General features: G+C 42.1%; 1 protein-coding gene across 3 annotated transcripts in view; it reads right to left on the bottom strand.

The window, feature by feature from the left end:
* Positions 1 to 23,624, bottom strand: part of GALNT17 (polypeptide N-acetylgalactosaminyltransferase 17) — a 564,215-nt gene that overhangs the window by 418,528 nt on the left and 122,063 nt on the right. For all 3 annotated transcript variants that reach the window (XM_044286562.1, XM_044286561.1, XM_044286563.1), the window contains one exon: positions 15,872 to 16,055. In XM_044286562.1, coding sequence (XP_044142497.1) covers positions 15,872 to 16,055 — 184 coding nt within the window. The remainder of the gene's footprint in view (positions 1 to 15,871; positions 16,056 to 23,624) is intronic.

Below are 23,624 nucleotides of genomic sequence, written 5' to 3'. Positions count from 1 at the left end.
GTGGCAGTTCTTCAGACAATGTGCTGACGACAAGACACGAGTGGTTTGCACGCTGTGCAATCAGAGCCTGAAGCGAGGCATAAACATTCTCAACCTGAGCACAACCTTCATGACCAGGCATTTAAGTGCAAGGCAGTGGAGTAGACACCTCAAAAACCAAGAAAGGTCTCTGGCTCCTCCTGCTTCCTCTTCTGCTGCAGTCTCGGCCTCTTCATACACCTCTGGAGTGACAGTGCCACCTGCCACCTCGCAAACAGAGGATCTGCCAGCAACACCAACACCTGGGTCACCAAGCATCTCCACAATGTCCCACGGAAGCGTTCAGCTCTCCATCTCCCAAATGCTAAAGAGGAAGTACCCCCCTACCCACCCGTGATCCCTAGCCCTGCATGCCAGCATTTCTAAATTACTGGCCTTTGAAATGCTGTCATTCTGTCTGGTGGAGACGGAAAATTTTAAAGGCATTATGGTGGTGGCTGTCCCACAGTACGTTGTGCCCAGCCGCCACTACTTTTCAAGACGAGCCATCCCTTCCCTGCACAACCAAGTAGGGGACAAAATTAGGTGTGCACTGCGTAACACCATCTGTGGCAAGGTGCAACTGACTACGGATACGTAGACCAGTAAGCATGGTCAGGGCCGTTATATCTCCATAACAGCACACTGGGTAATTGCAGTTGTGGCTGGGCCTGAGGCGGATAGCAGTTTGGCGCATGTTCTTCCACCACCGAGGATTGCAGGGCGCTTCAGTTTTCCTCCTGTTGCTTCCTCCTCCTACTCTGCTTCCTCATCCTCTACCAGCTCCTCATCCGGTCAGCGTTACACCTTCACCACCAACTTCATCACAGCCGGGGGTAAACGACAGCAGGCAGTTCTAAAACGTATCTGTTTTTGGGATTCTCACCCTGCTGCTGCTCGCCTGTCAGCGCTGCAGCGTAACTTTGGCCTTCCTGCTCACCGCCTCATAGGCGACATGCCCACAAGGTGGAACTCCACCTTGCACATGCTGGCCAGACTGTGGAGTGAGTGCACAGGGTGAGTTGCTCGGCGGAACAGCACCACTTTACCACCAATGAGTGAGTGGGCCTCCATGCGAGACCTGTGTTTCTTGTTGCGCTGTTTCGAGTACTCCACCAACATGGCCAGTGCCGATAACACCGTTCTCAGCGTTACTATCCCATTTCTATGCCTCCTTGAAAAAAACGCTCCTGGCGATTATGGAAGAGCATGTGGCACAGGAGGAGGAGGAGGAGGAAGCGGGATCATTTCGTAGGGTTTCCGGCCAGTCATTCCCAAGTGGCTCCGAGGGTGGGTTCCTGCACCCACAAACCCAACGTACACAATTGTCTAGCCAGGGCACAGTTCTGGAGGATGACGAGGTGGAGAATGAGGAGGAGGAGATGGAGGATTAGGAACCATGTTCACAGCAGGGTGGCACCAGACCAGCTCATGGCCATCACTGGTGCGTGGATGGGGGGATACTGAGGACACAGACGATACACCTCCCACAGAGGACAGCTTTTCGTTGCCTCTGGGCAGCCTGGCACACATGAGCGATTACATGCTCCGCAACTACCGCAGTGTCTCCGCAACAACCGCCGAGTTGCCCCTGTTCTAACTTGTGCTGATTACTGGGTGGCCACGCTGCTGGATCCCCGTTACAAGGACAACATACTGTCCTTAATTCCGTCACTGGAGCGTGAACATAAGATGCGCAAGTACAAGCGCACGCTGGTAGACGCGCTGCTGGTGGCATTCCCACCTGAGAGCGGGGGCACAGTGGAAGCACAAGGAGAAGGCTGAGGAGAAGAGGTCGCCAATGCAGCTGGGGCACCACCAGCACCTCAGAAGGCAGGGTTAGCATGGCCGAAATGTGGAAAAGCTTTGTCAGCACGCCACAACAACCAGCACCACCAGCTGATATGGAACGTCTTAGCAGGAGGCAGCATTTCACCAACATTGTGGAGCAGTATGTGTGCACACGCCTACATGTACTGAATGACGGGTCTGCCCCCTTCAACTTCTGGGTCTCCAAATTGTGCACATGGCCTGAGCTTGCCCTTTACGCCTTGGAGGTGCTGGCCTGCCCTGCATCCAGTGTATTATCTGAAAGTGTGTTTAGCACGGCAGGGGGCGTCATCACAGACAAGCACAGCCGCCTGTCCACAGCCAATGTGGACAGGCTCACGTTCATTAAAATGAACTAGGCATGGATCCCTCAGGACTTGTCCTTATCTTGTGCAGAATAGACATGTATACCGGCACTAAGCAGCCATTGTTATACTGCAGCGCAATTGCTCATGTTTGTATTTTGGATATTTCACACTCTTTTGGAGTGTACTTTAATTTAAAAATGTTTTATTAAAACCAAAAACCTGTGTTGGCTATCTCGTCCTCCTCTACCGCGGCTTCCACCTACTCTGCTACGTCCACTGCCTCCTCAAACTCCTACTCCATATGGAACATATACCTCATAAATCAATTTTTTTTTGTACGTGTTTTATTTTATATAATTTTACTACATTGTCATTTACATTTTCTGGTGAAATTCACAAATTTTTGGGTGTATAGTACCACTGCTATACCTAGTAGACCGGTTAAAAAAACTAATAAAAACTTGTCATTAACATTTTCGGGTGAAATTCACCAATTTTTGGGTGTATAGTACCACTGCTATACCTAGTATGCTGGTTAAAGAAAGTCATTCACATTTTCTGGTGAAATTAACCAATTTTTGGGTGTATAGTACCACTGCTATACCTAGTAGGCCGGTGTATTGTCTGAACGTGTGTTTAGCACGACTGGAGGGTTATATTTCCCAATGTTTTGGGGGTGTACCCTAATTTAAAAAAATAAATAAAAATTAAACAAAAAGCAGTGTAGGCTACCTCCTCCTCCTCCACCGCCACTTCCACCTACACCGCCACATCCACCACCTCCTCAACCTCCTTCTCCATATGGACATGGTCCTCCTAGATCAAGATTATTATTTTTAATTTTTACGTATTTTATGTTATTTTAAGTAATTTCCCTATCCACATTTGTTTGCAGAGCACTTGCCATGCTCTTAACCACATTTTGACGCCATTTGCAGCCCTTTAACCCTTTCCATGACATTTTTACAGCATTTCAGTGCTCAAAAGTTCTGGTCCCCATTGACTTCAATGGGGTTCGGGGTCAAGTTCGGGTCCCGAACTCGAACTTTTTTCCGAAGTTCGGCCAAACCCGTCAAACCCGAACATCCAGGTGTGCGCTCAACTCTACTCAAGTTCTTTTCTGTCAGGTGAATACCTAATTTTTGGGCCCTGTACTGGCCTACAGTAAAATTTTTATCCAGTCATCACCTAATGTACCTCCAGCCACATAATCACAAGTTATTTTCTGTCAGGTGAATGCCTAATTTTTGGGGCCTGCACTCCACTGGCCTACAGTAAGGGTCCATTCACATGTCCGTATGTGTTTTACAGTTCCGCAAAACACGGACACCAGCAATGTGCGTTCCGGCAATTTTGTGGGACTATTTGTGCACTTTTTGTAATTATTTGGTGGCTGCAAATATGACCTGAAGGTTTTTAAGGTTCGCCTGCCATTAAAGTAATTGGGGCGAGCGGCAAGTGCGTGGTTCGCAAACATTTGATTGCAAATGTGCGTTCGCGAACCGTCACGGCCAATGTTTATCCATCACTAATCACCATCCGTCTCCTCCGCCTTGGCACCCCAATGTGGCTCCAGGGTCCTGTCGAAAATACAGTCATTGACATAGAAGTGGCGAGGAGGGTGAGGACTATCAGAGTGTGATATGGCATCAAGGGCTCCTTGGTCCCCCTCTGATTCCCTGTTCTGTATTTGCCCCAAGTGCCACTGTTGCTAACACTGCCCCTACCACCACCATGGCTACAAGTGACACTACTACTACTACTACTACTACTACTGGCTGCATAACTGGTTTTGCTAATATACTACCAACATTATGACTATGTAAGGTTGAGGCAAGGGTTTTTCGTTTTGCACTCTTCATTTTCCAATCATTTTAATATAAGGCCTATAAATGAAAACTCACAGGTTTAGTACACACCTATTATTAAACATTACTGGCAAAATTGCAAATGTTCTGTAATTTAAAGATGTTTGTGCAATTATATATCCCGAATCCTTCCTCTTCCACAAACACTGCGTACTGACATTGACCATTTACAATGATAATAATGCAGTTTTTGCAGTGAAACGTGTTTGAACTACATGCTCTGATATGCTACTATCGACCCTTCATTAAAATTCGTGGTGATAATGCAAATTTTTTGCAGTGATGTTAAACTTCTTTTGATCCAGATGCTGTGATGCAGTAACGCCTTCATTTGCTGCTGTATCTACCTGCTGTCTTGTAGCAATGTACTAGGTGCTCAGTACCATAGGATAATGTCTTAATTGTGCAATACAAGCAGCTGAAGAAGAATGAATACTACATTTATATTCAGAGTGCAGTGACAACAGGTACAGCAGAATCATATCCCGGAGTACTATACGGTGTAGTACTGTACAAGCGGTCTAACTCACAGTCGCTACAAAGGCCAAATCACATTAGCCTTTTAGTGACCATTAATATGCCTTTTTACTGATGTAAACAAAGGGGGTTTTAGCTAAACATCTGGCTTTAATCAATCATTACACGTATCCAAAATGGTGCATTAAAAACTATAACTTGTCCTGCAAAAATTAAGACCTCACAAAAGTACATTGATGAAAAAACAAAAACGTTATAGCTCTTGGAATGCAATTTAAAAAAAAATGTGTGTGGTCACTAAGAAGTTAGACTGTGGTACTGTGAGTAAAATCTGACACAGAATGTACCGTATATTACTATATGCCATATGGATTCATTCACCTATAGCAGTGAATAAAACATGTATTGCCTGCTGTATATCCAGAATAATCTGTACAGTCATACTACAGACCCACATTTATTATATATATATATATATATATATATATATATATATATATATATATATATCCTACCAATATATACTCCAAACATAGTTGACTTATTAGATATAAGCAATAATTCATCTCCATTATTGCGGCATGTGGAGTACCAGTCTACAGTTTTTCCTAGTTTTAATTAGTATCCTGAGTGTACAGGATTATACTTGTGCACTCGACCCTACAGCCATTTCCACTTAATCAGTGAGCCACTCATTTTCTTATTTAATAGATGTGCAATGTTTGTCTCTGCTTCATTACATTTAAACATTTTTTATTATTTCTCTATCCAAGCTAGTTCAAAATAGACATGCTCTAGACTGTTTCCTGTGGCATTCTAAAAGAAAGATCACTTGATACCTTAGCATTCATTTTAAACATACTGAATGTTCTCAAACTGCTTCATTTGCTTTAAAAAACAGATCATTATTTCATTGTACTTTACATCTGCATTGCAATTTATATTAACATATAGTATATGGTTTGCAGGGCTAAAAAAAGACATCCATCCATCTAGTTCAGGCTATTATCCTGGAATGCTGATTCAGAGGAAGCCACACAACACCCATGAGGTAGAAGCCAATTTACTGCATGTTAGGGAAAAATAAATCCTTCTCAAATTCAAATATGATATACTCATTATACAGTATCATCTACATGACTTAGTATGACCTATCATTCTTAGATAAAAACAAATGAATACATTCTTATAGAAGGCATAGTAAGGCCAGGTTCACGTTACTGTTTAGTTTTCCTTTCTTCTGATCCATCAGATGAACAGTAAAAAAATACATCCTTTATTTTGAGCATCCATTTTTCTCATTTTGCATCCTTTTTTGTCAGTTCTGTCAGAGATCTGTTATTTGTGATGGGAGAAACAGTGTTCCAAGCAGGACTTTTTCTTCCATCTGATGTATCTCAGATGGAACTGACAAACACAGATGGAAAATAAGTACAACGGATGCTCTTTTTTTTTTTTGCTTGGATCAAAAGAACAGAATATTAAATGATGATGTGAACCTAACCTTATCCTGAAATGTATTTTCTTTTTAATGTCATGTTCCAATTTATTGATCAAAGAGGTCACTAGCAGCAGCTTTTATCATTGACATCAAAGGAGTGGTGACTGCCCTTGAGTTCAGCACCCTCCATTTACATCCATGAGAATTTCTGTCTGCTAAGTCAACGTTTTGGTCCAGGACTTATCAGTTATATATATCTTGTGGACATGCCTTTAATGCCAATGATGGGAATGCCCCATCAAAATCCATAAATTGGCCCTTGATATGGTTATAAGAAGTTAAGATGCTGACTAGTGGAAGATCAAGACAAACAAAACTTTCATTACTTTCACCAACTTCTTCATTTTGAGAGCAATTTAACATAACAATGATCTCCAATTTAATGCAGCCATGCCTGTTACTTCAATTTCAATTGTTTGCTTAACAGCAGGTGAAATAAAACCGTGAAGCATAAAGTCTAATAGGGATTGCCTTTCCAGACACATATAGGTAGAATGCAGGCTACAGAGGCCACAGCTGTGTTTTCCATTTAGCTAGCTTCTGGTCTGTGGATCAGTAACAAACACATTTTCATCCAACCATAACTAATGCTTATTATATCTATCAATTACTCTTCTACTTCAGTTCATTTTACATATCACTGAAATGAATACAAAGTGGTATGGAATATTTTACCAGTGTCAATAATATAATAGATTTGACTCTTAAGATCAGTTCAGTGACTCATGAAATGGAAAATATTTAACAGAACACGTTAGCAAAAATTAACCAAAATATCATGCAAAAGAAAATTTGAGATACACATACATAGGCAGCTTCAGGAGGAGAAAAACTGTTGCAAGGGCACCAGGTTCCCTGAATGGACTCTCAAGCAGAGCTGTTGGAAATGTGAACAATGGGTGTCATGTATAACACTAATGACTACAATCCTGCTGGACACAATAAATTTCCTGACATTCTCAGCAATATCTCATAGCTGCAATGTCTTATATCTAGGAGAGTGGATTCATGTTCTGTGAGAAAGTGCCAAGGATGGTGCCAAGAGATTGCTGGCAAAGGAGCTGTAAGTGCCGCTTCCCACTGCAGATCAGCACTATGCTACAAATATATATTTTTTGTGGTATATGCATTTACGATCTTAATTGCATGCAAGGCGTTAATAGAATGTACTCATATCCATCAGTAGATGAGGTTGGTGTTACCCTCACTATATAGAGAGGAGAAGTGATCAGCCCAGTGTCTAGTATAAATGAGTGTGTGAGTCTAAGAGCAAAGAGACAGAGCGCATGCTAAGTGTGGTAGCTGGATGAAGAGCCATCCCTGCATTAGGTACCAGCCAAAATGAAGCCAGAAAAGAAATTTGCAAAAAGCATGCTAGATTTGAAAGGAGGAGGTATAGAGAGAAGTTCTTTGGGGGGAAAAAGGAGTACTGCATCTCCATTGCCACGTGTTAAAGAATTTAAGTTCTAACTGTGCCTCGACACACTTAAGGATCAGATTGATTACCAGCATAGGAGAAACTATCTACATTCCACAGAGGACATTGTGGAAGTGTACAATGCAAGTTTGATAACCCGTTCAAAAAAGGTGCAGAGTATAGTATCTCATGTTCGGGTCCACCCTGAGGTTGCATTGCAAAAAGAATAAGTGGTACACCCCATGCCTGGATGCTTGTGCAGGATTCAGCTACAGAAGTGCACTGTGAGGAGAATTGCTTTAAAGAGACAGATTGGCCTATTAACTATCTTAGCTATCAGGTAAGAACTGTGGTAAGTGCCCCTACTTATTTGGTTTGCTCAGGGTCCCAGAAAATTTGTTCAGACAATTTTTATTATTAGGTGCAGAGGTGGATAAAAGTAGTGCAGGGGAATCCCCAAAATAAATTCTGAACAGCACTTCCTCTTGCAGTTTGAAGTAGTTTTTATTGTGATAAAAACATAAATCTAAAAACAATAAAATCCAGTATATCTGTAAAGAATAAATCAAGGCAACTGTATTCTTTACAGATATACCATGACCTGGATAAATGAGAACCTTCACAGGCAATAAAATCCAGTGTTTTGGAGCTCTTCTGTTTCCTTTCACTAACTAAGGGAAACACATGACTTGGATTTGATAGTTTTTATTTTTATGTTTTCGCAATAAAAACTACTTCTACCTGAGGAAGTGCTGGGCAGAATTTCTTTTTGTGATTATACACTACTTTTATCCACCTCTGAAAACTTGTGTTGTACCATCCTGACATGGTCAATTAGTTCCACTCGCAGGCCTCAGGCTGGAACCTGATATACAGACGTGGACAAAATTGTTGGTACCCTTTGGTCAATGAAAGAAAAAGTCACAATGGTCACAGAAATAACTTTAATCTGACAAAAGTAATAATAAATTAAAATTCTATAAATGTTAACCAATGAAAGTCAGACATTGTTTTTCAACCATGCTTCAACAGAATTATGTAAAAAAATAAACTCATGAAACAGGCATGGACAAAAATGATGGTACCCCTAACTTAATATTTTGTTGCGCAACCTTTTGAGGCAATCACTGCAATCAAACGCTTCCTGTAACTGTCAATGAGACATCTGCACCTCTCAGCAGGTATTTTGGCCCACTCCTCATGAGCAAACTGCTCCAGTTGTGTCCGGTTTGAAGGGTGCCTTTTCCAGACTGCATGTTTCAGCTCCTTCCAAAGATGCTCAATAGGATTGAGGTCAGGGCTCATAGAAGGCCACTTTAGAATAGTCCAATTTTTTCCTCTTAGCCATTCTTGGGTGTTTTTAGCGGTGTGTTTTGGGTCATTGTCCTGTTGCAAGACCCATGACCTGCGACTGAGACCAAGCTTTCTGACACTGGCTAGTACATTTCTCTCTAGAATTCCTTGATAGTCTTGAGATTTCATTGTACCCTGCACAGATTCAAGACACCCTGTGCCAGACGCAGCAAAGCAGCCCCAGAACATAACAGAGCCTCCTCCATGTTTCACAGTAGGGACAGTGTTCTTTTCTTGATATGCTTCATTTTTTCGTCTGTGAACATACAGCTGATGTGCCTTGGCAAAAACTTCGATTTTTGTCTCATCTGTCCACAGGACATTCTCCCAGAAGCTTTGTGGCTTGTCAACATGTAGTTTGGCATATTCCAGTCTTGCTTTTTTATGATTCGTTTTCAACAATGGTGTCCTCCTTGGTCGTCTCCCATGTAGTCCACTTTGGCTCAAACAACGACGGATGGTGCGATCTGACACTGATGTTCCTTGAGCATGAAGTTCACCTTGAATCTCTTTAGAAGTCTTTCTAGGCTCTTTTGTTACCATTCGGATTATCCGTCTCTTAGATTTGTCATCAATTTTCCTCCTGCGGCCACGTCCAGGGAGGTTGGCTACAGTCCCATGGATCTTAAACTTATGAATAATATGTGCAACTGTACTCACAGGAACATCTAGTTGCTTGGAGATGGTCTTATAGCCTTTACCTTTAACATGCTTGTCTATAATTTTCTTTCTGATCTCTTGAGACAGCTCTTTCCTTTGCTTCCTCTGGTCCATGTCGAGTGTGGTACACACCATATCACCAAACAACACAGTGATTACCTGGAGCCATATATATAGGCCCAATGGCTGATTACAAGGTTGTAGACACCTGTGATGCTAATTAGTGGACACACCTTGAATTAACATGTCCCTTTGGTCACATTATGTTCTGTGTTTTCTAGGGGTACCATCATTTTTGTCCATGCCTGTTTCATGAGTTTATTTTTTTACATAATTCTGTTGAAGCATGGTTGAAAAACAATGTCTGACTTTCATTGGTTAACATTTATAGAATTTTAATTTATTATTACTTTTGTCAGATTAAAGTTATTTCTGTGACCATTGTGACTTTTTCTTTCATTGACCAAAGGGTACCAACAATTTTGTCCACGTCTGTATACTGGGTATCACTTTATGCCTACACTCTGTTCCTTTTTTTTTCTTAGCTGTTTTGAACTTTTTATTACTAAACATACTATTACACTGCATGAATTTGCTATACCTAGGGCTACTCCATCTGAGACAAGTCAGCAGAAGTCAGATTTTTTGTGTATTGGACCGCCAGATTCACGCTGTTGTTTCTTGCTGCTGCACACACTAGAGTGTATATTCAAAGCGTTTGGGATCCATTTAGCGGCAGAAAAGACCGTGGGGCCGACCACGGAGTTAAGCTTTCTGGGGATTGTGATAGATACCTTGCGGATGCAGTGTACGTTATGTTAGACAAATTGACGGATTTGAAGGAGGAAGTGGGGAGGGCTCAGAGGTCACAGAGGATTAGGTTATGTCAGCTCCAGTCTCTCCTGGGTAAGCTTAACTTTGCTTGAAGGATTATGCCCATGGGGAGGGTTTTCTGTAGAAGGCTGGCCGAGGCAACAGCTGGGATTGTCTCACCTATGCATTTTGTACGGTTGGGGAGGGAATCACGGGAGGATTTGCAGGTTTGGGGCTCTTTTCTTGATCAGTACAATGGTCGTTCGTTATTTATAGGGGACACAGTGGAGTCGTTTGATTTTGAGCTTTATTCGGATGCGGCTGGAGATGGTGGGCATGGTGTGTACTGTGGTGGGCAATGGTGCGCGGGGAGGTGGCCCGCGGCTTTGGTAGAGAGGGGTTGGGTGAAGAATATGGCTCTGTTGGAGCTTTTCCCCATTGTGGTTGCAGTATTGCTGTGGGGGGAAGTGTTTTGGGACAAAAAGGTGAGGTTTCACTGCGATAACATGGGAGTGGTTAAATCGATTAACGGGTTCTCAGCTTCGTCCCCTTTGGTGGTACGGCTCCTTCAGCGTTTGATTTTGGAGTGCTTGTCCATCAATGCATGGGTGGTGGCGGTGCATGTACCCGGGGTTGACAACTGCATTGCTGCATTGCACACTCTTTCTCGTTTGCAGTGGGACCGTTTCCGGCGGTTGGCTCCAGAAGCGGAGGAGGAGGGGTTGGGCTGCCAGAGTTGTCTGTGGGAGCTGCTGGAGGAGCAGTGGCGGGGCTGATCCAAACATCTTTGGAACCCAGTATGTGGGGGTTGTACATGAAGGCTTGGAGGTGTTCGGAGGATTGGTGTGTTAGGCTAGGCGTGATGGACGTGGACTTGGAGGCTCCGCTCTGTTAATCTTAGGCCAAGGAGGAGGGGTGGACGGGGAGTAAAATCAATGGTTATGTGGCTGGGTTAGAATTCGGATTTAGATTGAGGCAGATTAAATATTTCACAAAATCTTTTTGGGTGGCGCGGGTGTTAAAAAGCGTGTTTAGGTTGCGTGTGGGGGTCAATTGCAGACGTCCAGTGTCTTTTGAGTTGTTGGTGCTGTTGGGGGTGCAGTTGGGGCAAGTGTGCAGTTCGGAGTGTGAGGTGCGGTTGTTTCAATTGGCCTTCTCGTTAGCCTTTTTCGGGGCGCTGCGTTTGAGGGAGTTGGATGCTCCATCGGTCGGGCACGCTGGTGGTTGGAGAGGGGGATGATGTGAATCTGTTTCCAGATAGAGTAGAGTTCCTTATTCATAGTTCAAAAATGGACAGGGAAGGAGGGTGCCGGGTAGTGCTCTTTGGGATATCTGGGTGCATCATGTGTCCAGTGCGCTGTTTGCAGGTGTTTAGTTTGGTCAGAAAGGGTGGGGTTGCGTCTTTATTGGTGCATGCAGATGGTTCATTCTTGTCCAGGTATCACATTATAGCAGTGTTTAGGAAATGTTTGGGTCAGTTAGGGTTAAGCCAGGAGGGATACTCAGGCCACTCGTTCAGAATAGGTGCCGCTACAGAGGCGGCAAGGTAGGGGTTAGTGGATGAGGTGATTAAGAGGATAGGCCGCTGGGAGTCGATTTGTTTCAGGTCATACGTTCGTATGGATAGAGCGCGAGGTTACGGTAGGGTTGGTTAGTGTGCCTGTTTTTCCTTGCTTCTTGTTGTTTGGTTTTCTCGTTTCAGGTGCTGGGCCGGCTCTCGTATGGATTTTGGGACATTCCTTTGTATTCTGGGGAGCCGATCGGGCGGCAGCCTGGCCTGATGGCCGGCAACTTGGTTTTAGTCATTTGGAGGCTTTGGTAAGATGGATTAGTCGACGGGGAATGGTTTGGGGGGGAAGTTCTGCCCGAGTTTCACACGATTGTTTGGCAGTACAGGGCACAGGATGTGCTAGTTTTGCACTTGGGGGGGAATGATTTGGGTGCACGCCCATTCCATGAACTGGTAACGGATGTGAAGTTTGACCTTTTGAGGTTATGGTCGCTGTTCCCTGGAATGGTTACAGTATAGTAGGCCATAGTTCTGAGGAAGAAGTGGAGGGCGGCTCGGTCAGTGGAGGGTGTAAATAGAGCCCGGGTTAAGGTTAACGGTGCTATAGGGCGTTTTATGGCAAGAAATGGCGCTGTGGTGGTGAGGCACTCTGAGTTGGAAAAGGGGCGTTGGGGCCTTTTGGTGGTCTGATGGGGTGCACTTAAATGCAGTGGGGACGGACATGTGGAGCCTTGTCTTACAGGATGGAATTGAGGTGGCTTTGAGAGTTTGGTGGGACGTGCAGTCTTTAGGGATCAAGGCTGCGCGTCAGTGGCAGGGGGGGTCCTTGGAGTTGGAGCAGAGGCGTACAGAGGAATCACTGGGCCCCATAGCAAAAATCTGAATTGGGCCCCTTAACCCCGCCCACTACCCACCATGGCCCCTCCCACTTCCTGACCTTGCTCCTCCCATGCCACACCCCCATTAAATAAATTTATACATGACCTACAGAAACTGTTAGGGGTTTCCTGGGGGTGACCTGTCACATGGGATATCTGCTGCAGCCTGCAGGTCTCCTTATTTGGGGTGCCATGTTAGGCTACTTTCACACTTGCGTTCGGGTCTCCGCTTGTGAGTTCCGTTTGAAGGCTCTCACAAGCGGCACCGAACGGATCCGTCCAGCCCTAATGCATTCTGAGTGGATGCGGATCCGCTCAGAATGCATCAGTATGGCTCGGTCTGTCCTCCGCTCCACTCAGCAGGCAGACACCTGAACGCTGCTTGCAGCGTTCGGGTGTCCGCCTGGCCGTGCGGAGGCAAACGGATCCGTCCAGACTTACAATGTAAGTCAATGGGGACGGATCCGTTTGAAGTTGACACAGTATGGCTCAATTTTCAAACGGATCCGTCCCCCATTGACTTTCAATGTAAAGTCAAAACGGATCCGTTTGCACTATCATGAACAAAAAAAAAAATGTTTTTTTTTTTTTGTTCATGTTAATGCAAACGGATCCGTTCTGAACGGATCTAAGCGTTTGCATTATAGGTGCGGATCCGTCTGTGCAGACACCAGACGGATCCGCTCTGAACGCAAGTGTGAAAGTAGCCTTAAAGGGAATCTGTCACTAGCAATTTAAACCCAATTTTTTTTTCATGAATCCATGTTTAACAGAGTACCTGTTTTCCATCTGTCTTGTTCTTTTGATTGTGAGTCTTGTCATTTCTTCAAAAAATCGATTCTTATGATATGTAAATGACGCTGTAAGGAGCCCAGAGGGGTGTTATTCTTTCTCCACTGTGCCCAGGAACGCCCCTCTGAAGTGCCATGCCCGGCTAAATTTGAAAACTAATAACGCCTCCAAGTTCATCTAAATTGCCTCCCAAATCCGATCCTCCTCTCGCTGGCATCCCAAATCCCGCGCAGGCGCAGTGCCGGCGATTGCCTGCGCTATGATAAGATGACTGACGGCACTGCGCCTGCGCGGGATTTGGGATGCCGGCGAGAGGAGGATCGGGGTGTTTGCCGCAGAGCGCGGCACTGAGGAGGGGGGGTGTTGAGCACTTAGCCGCGCCTCTGGGAGGCGATTTAGATGAACTTGGAGGCGTTATTAGTTTTCAAACTTAGGCGGGCACGGCACTTCAGAGGGGCGTTCCTGGGCACCGTGGAGAAAGAATAACGCCCCTCTGGGCTCCTTACAGCTTCATTTACATATCATAAGAATCGATTTTTTGAAGAAATGACAAGACTCACAATCAAAAGAACAAGACAGATGGAAAAAAGGTACTCATGGATCCATGTTTAATAAAGTACCTTTTTTCCATCTGTGTTCTTCTTTTCCATGTCAGTCTTGTCCTTTCTTCTAAAAATCGATTCTTAGGATATGCAAATGACGCTGTAAGGACTGGAGCCCAGAGGGGCGTTTTTCTTTCTCCACGGTGCCCAGGAACGGTACCCCTCTGAAGTGCCGTGCCCGCCTAAATATGAAAACTACTAACGCCTCCATGTTTAGCTGAATCGTCTCCCAGAGGCGCGGCTAAGTCCTCAACACCCGCCCCCCTCCTCAGCGCCGCGCTCTGCACCCGATCCTCCTCTCGTCGGCGTCCCAAATCCCGCGCAGGTGCAGTGCCGGTGATTGCCTGCGCTCTGATAATACGGCTGAGGGCAACAGCTGCCTGCGCGGGATTTGGGACGCCGACGAGAGGAGGATCGGGTGTTTGCAGAGCGCGGCGCTGAGGAGGGGGGCGGGTGTTGAGGACTTAGCCACGCCTCTGGGAGGCGATTCAGCTAAACATGGGGGGGCGGCGCGGCGATTGCGATGATGAGTTGATGTTGGGGCTGGGCCCTGGGGAGAAAAGCAGCTGCATAGCCGGCTGCAGGTCATGAGTGGGCGGGGCCAAGTAGTGTGGGCGGGGCCTTATCTGCGCTGCGGGCCCCCCAGTGCCGCGGGCCCCATAGCAGTGGCGTGGTCTGCCTCTATGGGCGGTACGCCACTGAGTTGGAGATAATATCAAGTGGTGAGGATGGGAGGGCCCCACGGTTGGAGGCAAGTCGATTGTGGCTGGAATTAGGGGGCCATCAGTGGTGCCTCTGAGCTGGAATCAACAGCTGGAAGCAAGATGGCCCTTCACGACGGGGATCTCTGTTGTTTTGGGGCTCCAAGGATCTCCCTCTGTATTAGGTACATTTAGGTGGTATATGCGGTTGCATATGAATGAAGGAATTGGGAAAATGGTTATGTTAAAAGTTATATTTTTGGTTATTTCTTAATTTTATAATAAACGGCTGCTGTGGCCAAATAAATCCAACTTGTTGTCCGAGTCTTATTGGGGGGGACTCAGGAGGGGTGGTTAGGGGCCAGGGGCAGGAAGAAGGTTGGGTTGATGCAGCAGACCAGGTAGGTATTGGTTAAGGGGTCGAGTAGTTGGTAACCAATGCCACCGTAATGACTTTTTGTCTGGTCAGTTCTTGGAAGATAAGCTGTTCAAGTCTTGGTGCTTAGCACTTTTGATGTAGTTTCATAGACATACTGCAACCAAATAAAATATAATGGGCATCCATGTAATACAATGAGAAGTGGGATCCTTCACTGAAGGATACTTTTTCTAGAGGAAAGAAAGTAGGTACCCTAGAAAGTAAACCAATCAATAAATAAAGTTATACAAAGGTGTCTAACATGTCTTAAGATGCAGCAAGTTTATTTTCCAGCATCAATGTGAGAAATGTGGTGCATAGATAGACCGTCTAGTATAAGTTTACATTGTCTAAATATCTGACGGATGAGTACATTCGTCCCAATAAATTTTGAACTGTGGCAATTATGTGTACAATGGGGGACATTTATGAACAGATATATACCATGGGGCAGATTTTGTTGCATGACATATTTTGGCAGAATCTGCGACTTCTTCCCTGCTCATGCCAGGTTTAAAAAAGGGGTTGCAGCATGGACGAGGGGACAGATCAACAGGCCTGCCTCATTCATCAGCGTCATTCATCATTATCTATGCCTGGTCAAGAAGCTGTCTTACATTCAGAATTGCGCCTCTACATTACTTTGGCAATCCACCACCATTGCAAAGTCTAATTATTAAATGTGCTTCCATGCTTTCAAAAGCATTGGGGTCAGTATTACTTACTTAGTTGGTCTATAGTCTGGTATAGCCCGATCCAGTGAAATTTTCTCACTGAGGTAGGAATTGTAGCCATACTTTTCATGTGGTCCTTTGGCTTTCTCTTCTTCTTCAGGGGTAAGTGTAGCTGGAAGCCCACCTTTACCACGGCCACCATACCCTTCAATCAGCCCAAGTGATTTTGATAAACCTAAAAACAGAAAACATCAGTTGTTTTATAAATGATCTGAGGTGCAATAGGATTCAAAAAAATTAATTACTCTGTGCAGTTAAAGATTCCAGGTTCTACATATGTATGCATTCTTATTGCATATTTCTGTGAACTTGTATTTTAACCCTTATATCTTGTTCTTCCAAACAAATGTTTATTTATAATTTATGTTTTTTTATATTGCCTTAAACAGGATCCGTGACCACAGAATGCAATGCAATCTAATAGTACCATGTTATAGAGCTGGAAAAGCTAAGCAGATTGATATACTGTATAGTTTTATGGAAAAATATTCAGTAAAACCTGTAATTTGTAATGTATAAGTGCGCATAAGATATAGCTGTCAGTCACTGATAACACCTCCCTCCAGTACCAGTAGGTATTTAAAAGGCTGCAGATGTAAATGTGAAAAATTACAAGTTTTACTGCATCTTTTCCCACAAAAATACATATCAATCTGCCCATCTTTTCCCGCTCTATAACATGGTGCTTTCAGATTGCATTGCATTTTGTGATGACAAGTCCTCTTTAAAGGAGTTTTCTGGAAATATTAACTATCCAGGGAAGATCCCTAGTCTGCATTGCCTCCTGAAAATGTCATACATATGTGCTCCTTGCCACTCTGGTACTGCTCGCTTTCTCCCATTCCTCTATTTTTAGGTCTGAGTGCACTGTTGCGGTCAATGAGTTAAGTTCTGTATGAATTTTTCAGCAGTCGATGCAGGCTAGCGGCCTTCCCTTAGTTAATATTCCCGGAAAATCCCTATAATATGATGTATCACTCATATTAAAATGTTGTACATAATACAAATGAAAGACATTTTAAGCAAAATGATGCTATATTTTACTCATCTTTAATACTAACATAAAATAGGTAATACATGCCTATATTCTAAAACTGAATGGATAATTTCCCTTTAGAGACTAATTTTATATTATTATGGTTAATGGGTCTCCTCTTGTGCTAAGAGTTTGCATTTTCTGAATGGTCTGAAAGTAATGAAAATCACATATTTTAGTTAGAAGCTATGTGCTTTTGTGCAGCCATGTAGAAAAACCTCACTAATTTGTTGTGAAAATCCCTTTAGCTTATAATGTATATCTATTAAGCAGTAATGATGAAGTGATAATGTGAGAATATAACAACATTGCAAAACCATCATGAGAAAAAATATATAATAAAAATAAAGGCAAATCCAAGTGATACAGAAGTATATCCTTTGCTTCCAAAACTAAACAATTGTATAAAAAAAATATTGGTTAGGTAGGAACATGATATTGGAAGGGGCTGTTTTAGAGTATGTTCAGGTAGGGGGAATATGCTATAGACTTTCTGTCAGGATTTTCTGGGGCAGAATCAGCAGCGAATGACAGTAAAAACAAAGTGGATGAGATATTACCAAATTGAGAAAATTGAGCTGCATGCACCTGGCAATTTATGTTGAACCCATTGCAATGCCTAGTATGAGATCCAAAGCAAAATCCACAACAAATTCTCATGTAACTTATGCAGGTTTGTCATGGATTTGGTGTTTTTTTTTCTAGTCTTTTTTTCTACTGACTTTTTCATGTTTTGTTTTCTGCTGAATTTACATGTCATGTGGACATATACTCAATTGAACTAGTGTTCCTGTTTAGTTTGCTCCCACTCCTTACTGCCTATGTAAATGTTTTCTACACATCCTAATTAAGATGTTACATTTCTAATGAAATAACTGGAAGCAATGAGTAAATATACAGCTGACATATTTACTGCAGAGCGTTGTGCATTGGAAAGGGAACACTCATCTCCTAGATGGACTCAGTTGGCAAAGACCGAGCTGAAGTTCATAAATCTGTAACATTTTCACTGGTTACTGGATGCAGTGGTTAAAAATGTAACTCTTTCATCCACTAGTACAACATTCTATAAAGATATGGTACCTCTTCAGGCATTTGTATTCTCTCCAGTTTTCATCTTGCCCTCAGGATTGGGTAACTCTTTCAAATTTGGAGTAAGGCAGCCATTTGGCTGGTTTATCATCTACGTTTCCAGGCATTTCTACAAAGTTCTCAGACTTCAATATGTTGTTTCACTATTCAAATGTTTCAATATGTTTTAGGATCTTGCAGAAGCAGATAGCTCTGAATTCGAAGGTTACTATTCTAAACCTGACAATAATTCAAGCACTTTCAGAACAAATGAAAAAGAAGGCCCATGTTCAGCTGCGTAGAGGATAAGGCTACTTTCACAGTTGGCTTTCCGTTTGTGAGATCCGTTCAGGGCCAAAACAGATCAGTTTTGCCCTAATGCATTCTGAATGGAAAAGGATCTTCTCAGAATGCATCAGTTTGCATCAGTTCAGTCTGCATTCCGCTCTGGAGGCTGACACCAAAACGCTGCTTGGAGCGTTTTGGTGTCCGTCTGACGAAAATGAGACAAATGGATGTAAGTCAATTGGGACGGATCAGTTTTCTATGACACAATCTGCCACAATAGAAAACTGATCCGTCCTCCTTTGACTTTCAATGGTATTCAAGACGGCTCTGTCTTGGCTATGTTAAAGATAATACAAACGGATCCATTCTGAGCGAATGCAGATGTTTGTATTATCTGAACCGATCCTTCTGTGCAGATCCATGACGGATCCGCACCAAACGTGAGTGTGAAAGTAGCCTAATATCCCACAATTGACACCAGAAAATAGCTGAGAATTAAGTTAAGGGACATAACCATCTGCAAGTAAACCCGAGCTAGAAAACAGATCATTTTTATGATAAAATGTTTATTGTCAGAAGAAGAGTTTACAAAGCATTGTCAACCAGCTATAATTTTTTTGTCTTGGGTGAGGACTATGGATGTGTCCATTAAGCACTCCAATTTGTCATGAAACCAATTCCATACAATATTTTAACAAGCTAGCAATATCAATAAAAAATGTTTTGAAAAGCTGTTCTTGAGTCACACAAATCAACAAATGTCCAGCCAAAAGTAAACATACATCTACTGTAAAACTTTATTCACATTCTAGATTTGTTTTTGGGGTAATACTTATGCTTTGGGGCTTCTAATTTTATAATACCTTTCCCTGTTAGAAAAGTACTAATTATTATGCGTAATTACATTTCTATCAAGTACTGAATGCTGAATGACCAGCCAGAGCATGCATTAATACTATACATCATGCCAGTGATACCTGAAGAGCAAAGTATCATAACCAGTGTGCCATGGAACCCAGTCAGATGTTCCACAGCTTTACTGATACACATACATTCATAGCAGGTTTACTGATGTTTCTCATATTAGTAGATGGGTCTTAGGTGATGACGTGTGACATATGACAAGACATGTTGCAGCTACTTTGTACTCTATAGTTCTTGCACTAATTAAAGGATAAGTCTAATATCAAGGGTGCTGCAACCGAGTACATGCTTATTAGACTGCATTCTGCCTGCAAATGTGGCTTCTTTTCTGAGTACCTATTAAATATTACCCACAGCAAAATATACAAATTGAATATATATATCCAATAGAATTTATATATGGGAATATACTAAATGCATATTAGGTAGATCTTTAAAATAATTTAAAACCGAGACGCAGCGATAAATATAACTTAAAGGGAACCTGTCGCCAGTTTTATGGTGTCCTAATTAAGGGCAACATTAATAAGTGACTGATTCTCTTAGCAAAATTCTGGGTCACTTTCTTTAATTGACCAAGTCAATCTGCCAACATCTTGTATTAAAAAGCTCCAGCTGATAATGAGTCCTGAATATTCATGAGCTCCTGACTCTCCCCGCCTACCTGCTGCTGAATGACAGTTATTTTCCATATGAATCAGCAGCAGGTGGGCAGGGGAGTGGCTATATCACTGAATTAAATATACGCTGGACTCAATGACATCACCCTGGACTCAAATCAGCTGATTCGCATGCGGCATGTGGCATCTTTGTGTGTATATTATGAGGTAACCATCTGTCACACCAGTAAGTGAATACATCTAAGGCACTTTTTAGTAGTTAATGATTGTATATAATTAGTTAGAATATAATTAAATATCCACATGGCAGGTTCCCTTTAACCACGAAACAGGGAAACTGCGTAATCAATGCCCAGAATCAGCAGCGACCCAATAATCCAGAGAAAAGCAAACGGGACGCCATAGCCTGGAAAGGCAAACATCGCGGATACATCGCTCATTATATGTGAATAGATACCCGTGAAAGCTGCTCCCGCTGAAGACATCAAAGCGGTAACATAGTTGCCTAACAGCAACCACGATTCAAACACGCTTTATTTCATTTTATGCTCTGAATGAACATTATGAATATTATGTTGCAACAAGGGAAATTATAGATCTAAGTGAAAGATCAAGGGGAAACCGTTACTTATTGGTATTAGTTTCCACAATAAGAGAGACTATATGCAAGCAGTTTAAACCAAAGGACACTTAAACAAACAGAAAGAAATATACTCAAGGAATAACAATATAAACCACAGAACATCACAATAAATGTAAATCATGATGAATTGAAAGTTATTTATTTATTTATTATCATTTGTATATTCAGTACATTTATCATGTTTTTTCACCCTTTTTTTTTTCTGGGTTTGATTAACATAATCTCTGATCAACCACATGAAAAATGAAATTTCTGCCTTCATTATGAAAATACCTTTTGATTTAGAAAAATCATGAACTAACAAAAGGAACAGTGATTACTGATTTGGGAATTAAATCACTTTGGACTGCATTTTATATATTTTTTATACAATTTTTTATATTTAGTTTTATCAAGTGTTCATATATATGAAATGATGAGCTATATGTAATAGGGTTGATGAATTATTTTGCTGAATAATATTCATATGGTTAATTTCTTTTTAACCCTTTATTGTTCTTTCTTGTTCCCCCTTTTCAGTTCAAAACATCAGTTTTTTAATACAGCCCTGAATAACGTGCGTGTTATTTCAACTATTTACAGAATTTATATATATATATATATATATATTGTTGGAAATGTTAGTGGTGAAAATAGCTACCTACCCAATTGTATTTATGCACTTTTCGCAAAGGTCATTTGCTAGTAATTGCTCATTAGAGTTCACTTCTCTAAAGTCTTGGCAATTTCCCCTGGAAGTACAACTATTTCAGTCAAGTAACTGTGCTCACTTGGGATTACACATCTAAAAGAATTATTTATTTTAACATTAATTTAAGCATGGTCTGTTGAATGAAATATATATATATAACCAGTTCAATAATTTGTAATGAGCAATGATAGTTTGATAGTACCTTGTTGAAGTTGGATGTAAAATGATTCCTCATTTATTATTTAACATCACATTTTCTGCAGAATTTACTATGTATATGAATATTCTTAAAATTGTGTGCGTGTGTGTGGGGGGAATTGTTTCTTATTGAAGAGGCACAGCAGTTTATATGGAGAATTATTTTTGAGGGAATGCTGCAACGATAAAAATTATCCAGATAGGGTCAAGCCAGCAAACCACAGACACTAGTGTTAAGCCAATTGAAGGTAAACAAATTTACCTTGATCCAAATTTCAGGAAAAATTGGATTTGTCACAAATCCAAATTTTCTGACGCTTCATGTTAACGAATCAATTTTCCTGAAAATGGCAGCAAAAAAACCCAAAACATACCTCATCCATTTGCTCATGGAGAGGCCGTCACACATTTGCTGATGTGTGACATTTTCACTCTAGTCTTGCATGGTGTAGTCATCAGTGATAAATTCACCTCGTCTGCACAGCGTGATGATGTCATCAGCGTGCACTAGATTTGGTGTGTTTTCTGAAATCAAGATGGCCACGACGGCCTCTCCGCGAGCAAACGGATGAGGTGAGTTGTTTTTTAACCCCTGAAAGGTCTCAATGTGACTGTCAGATCCGGCTATCAGTGTTAGGCCTCATGCACACGACCGCTGTTTCATTCCGTATCCGTTGTTCCGGTTTTCGTGATTTTCTGTAGACCCAATGACCTGACCCATATAACCTGTCCTATTTTTTTCATGGAAAACGGTTCGCGGACCAATTCAAGTCAATGGGACCGTGAAAAAAAGCGGAGGCATACAAGATTGTCATCCACGTCCGCGTCTGTTTTTTTCTTATCATTTGCATGGCAAACTTGACTTAGACTTTTTTTTCCTTTCCTTCATGTCTGATGATCCTCCAAAAATAACGGAAGACACACGGAAACAAAAATGGAATTTCTTTGTGAACTTCAACAAAGCAGCTGAATCAAATTTTTGATAACTGCTCATATCTAACAGACACCAATTTGTAGACATTTTCTCTGGGGTTATTTCCTCTCAACAGTACAAAGCAGGGTATATTTTTATCATTGAGCGTTGGCTCAATAATATGTCTCCATATTCTTTTGAATTTTAACATGAATTGCTTTTATCCACTAGATAGATTTTGAAAATGATGATTAATTGACAAACAATGGCCCAAATTTACTAATCCTAAACATGGGATAAAGTGCAGGGATAGACACTTTTCTCTGACACAATACCTTACTTTGAGAGAATTTGGGCACAATTTTGATGCAAAATTGTGTATTTTAGGCTGCACCCCTTTCCAGCAAAGCTCTGCCACCTTTCCACTAATCACTACCCCCTTGACAAACATGTTTGAAAAAAGTGAAGAAACACTAGATGCACCAAATTTTTAGGCAGACTTTTTGACAGATTTTTGGTGCAAGCACCTTAATACATCTGGTCCTATGTATATTAGAAAGCTGCCTTGCTTTCCATACTACAAAGATGACTTTTTTGTATAAGTTGCAATGCATGTACATGAGTAATACCACTAATTATGGCCATTATATAACTTATATATGGCCTTTTTTTTATTTATAAATTCTCCCCTCTGTAGGTTTCACCTTTAATTGTCAGTTTTCTCTGCGCTAGTAGATGGAGACTAGCTGCTACAATATGTTCCATATGAGGTACACAGAGCAGAGAATATCCTGCTTCCCTATCACTGTCTTTCATATACAAAGAAGTAGAAGAACATTGAGAATATTATATAAAGTAATGTCCAGTGTTTCTGTGAATTAAGCACTCGGTCAATTAAGTGAGATAAAAAAGTTACTAATAGCTGCTGCAGCCTCCCATCTGTGCATCTTTGCTTCTTTCTCTATCAATCCTCCTCCTATCTCCCCTCTCCATAAACTTTTATTTGCAACATGTAATCTGATATTTTATGGAGCTTTGTCTTGACCTCTCAAGATAAATGTAACAGAGAATTTAGAGTAAAGCTGGTCATACATGTTACGGATCAGTGAGTGTGGCTCCATTTTGCCAACAAACTGGTTTGGCTTTGGGGTAGACCCTAAGAGCATTATTCCTGTGCTACCTTGGTACAGTATTCACCCTGTAATCCCGGTAAAGTATTCACTGCAGGGTAGCAACCAGACCACTACCTCTTGGGATAGTCCCAGTATAGCTGTCAGTTGAAATACTGGGGTCGAGGACTCTGGTGCAAGCTCCAGAAGCTCAGGATAACAAAAATGCACAAAAAATACACCTAAACTTC

Source organism: Bufo gargarizans, chromosome 3 (assembly GCF_014858855.1).
Source record: "Bufo gargarizans isolate SCDJY-AF-19 chromosome 3, ASM1485885v1, whole genome shotgun sequence".
NCBI classification, from domain to species: domain Eukaryota; kingdom Metazoa; phylum Chordata; class Amphibia; order Anura; family Bufonidae; genus Bufo; species Bufo gargarizans.
This window is presented reverse-complemented; position numbering and strand designations above follow the sequence as displayed.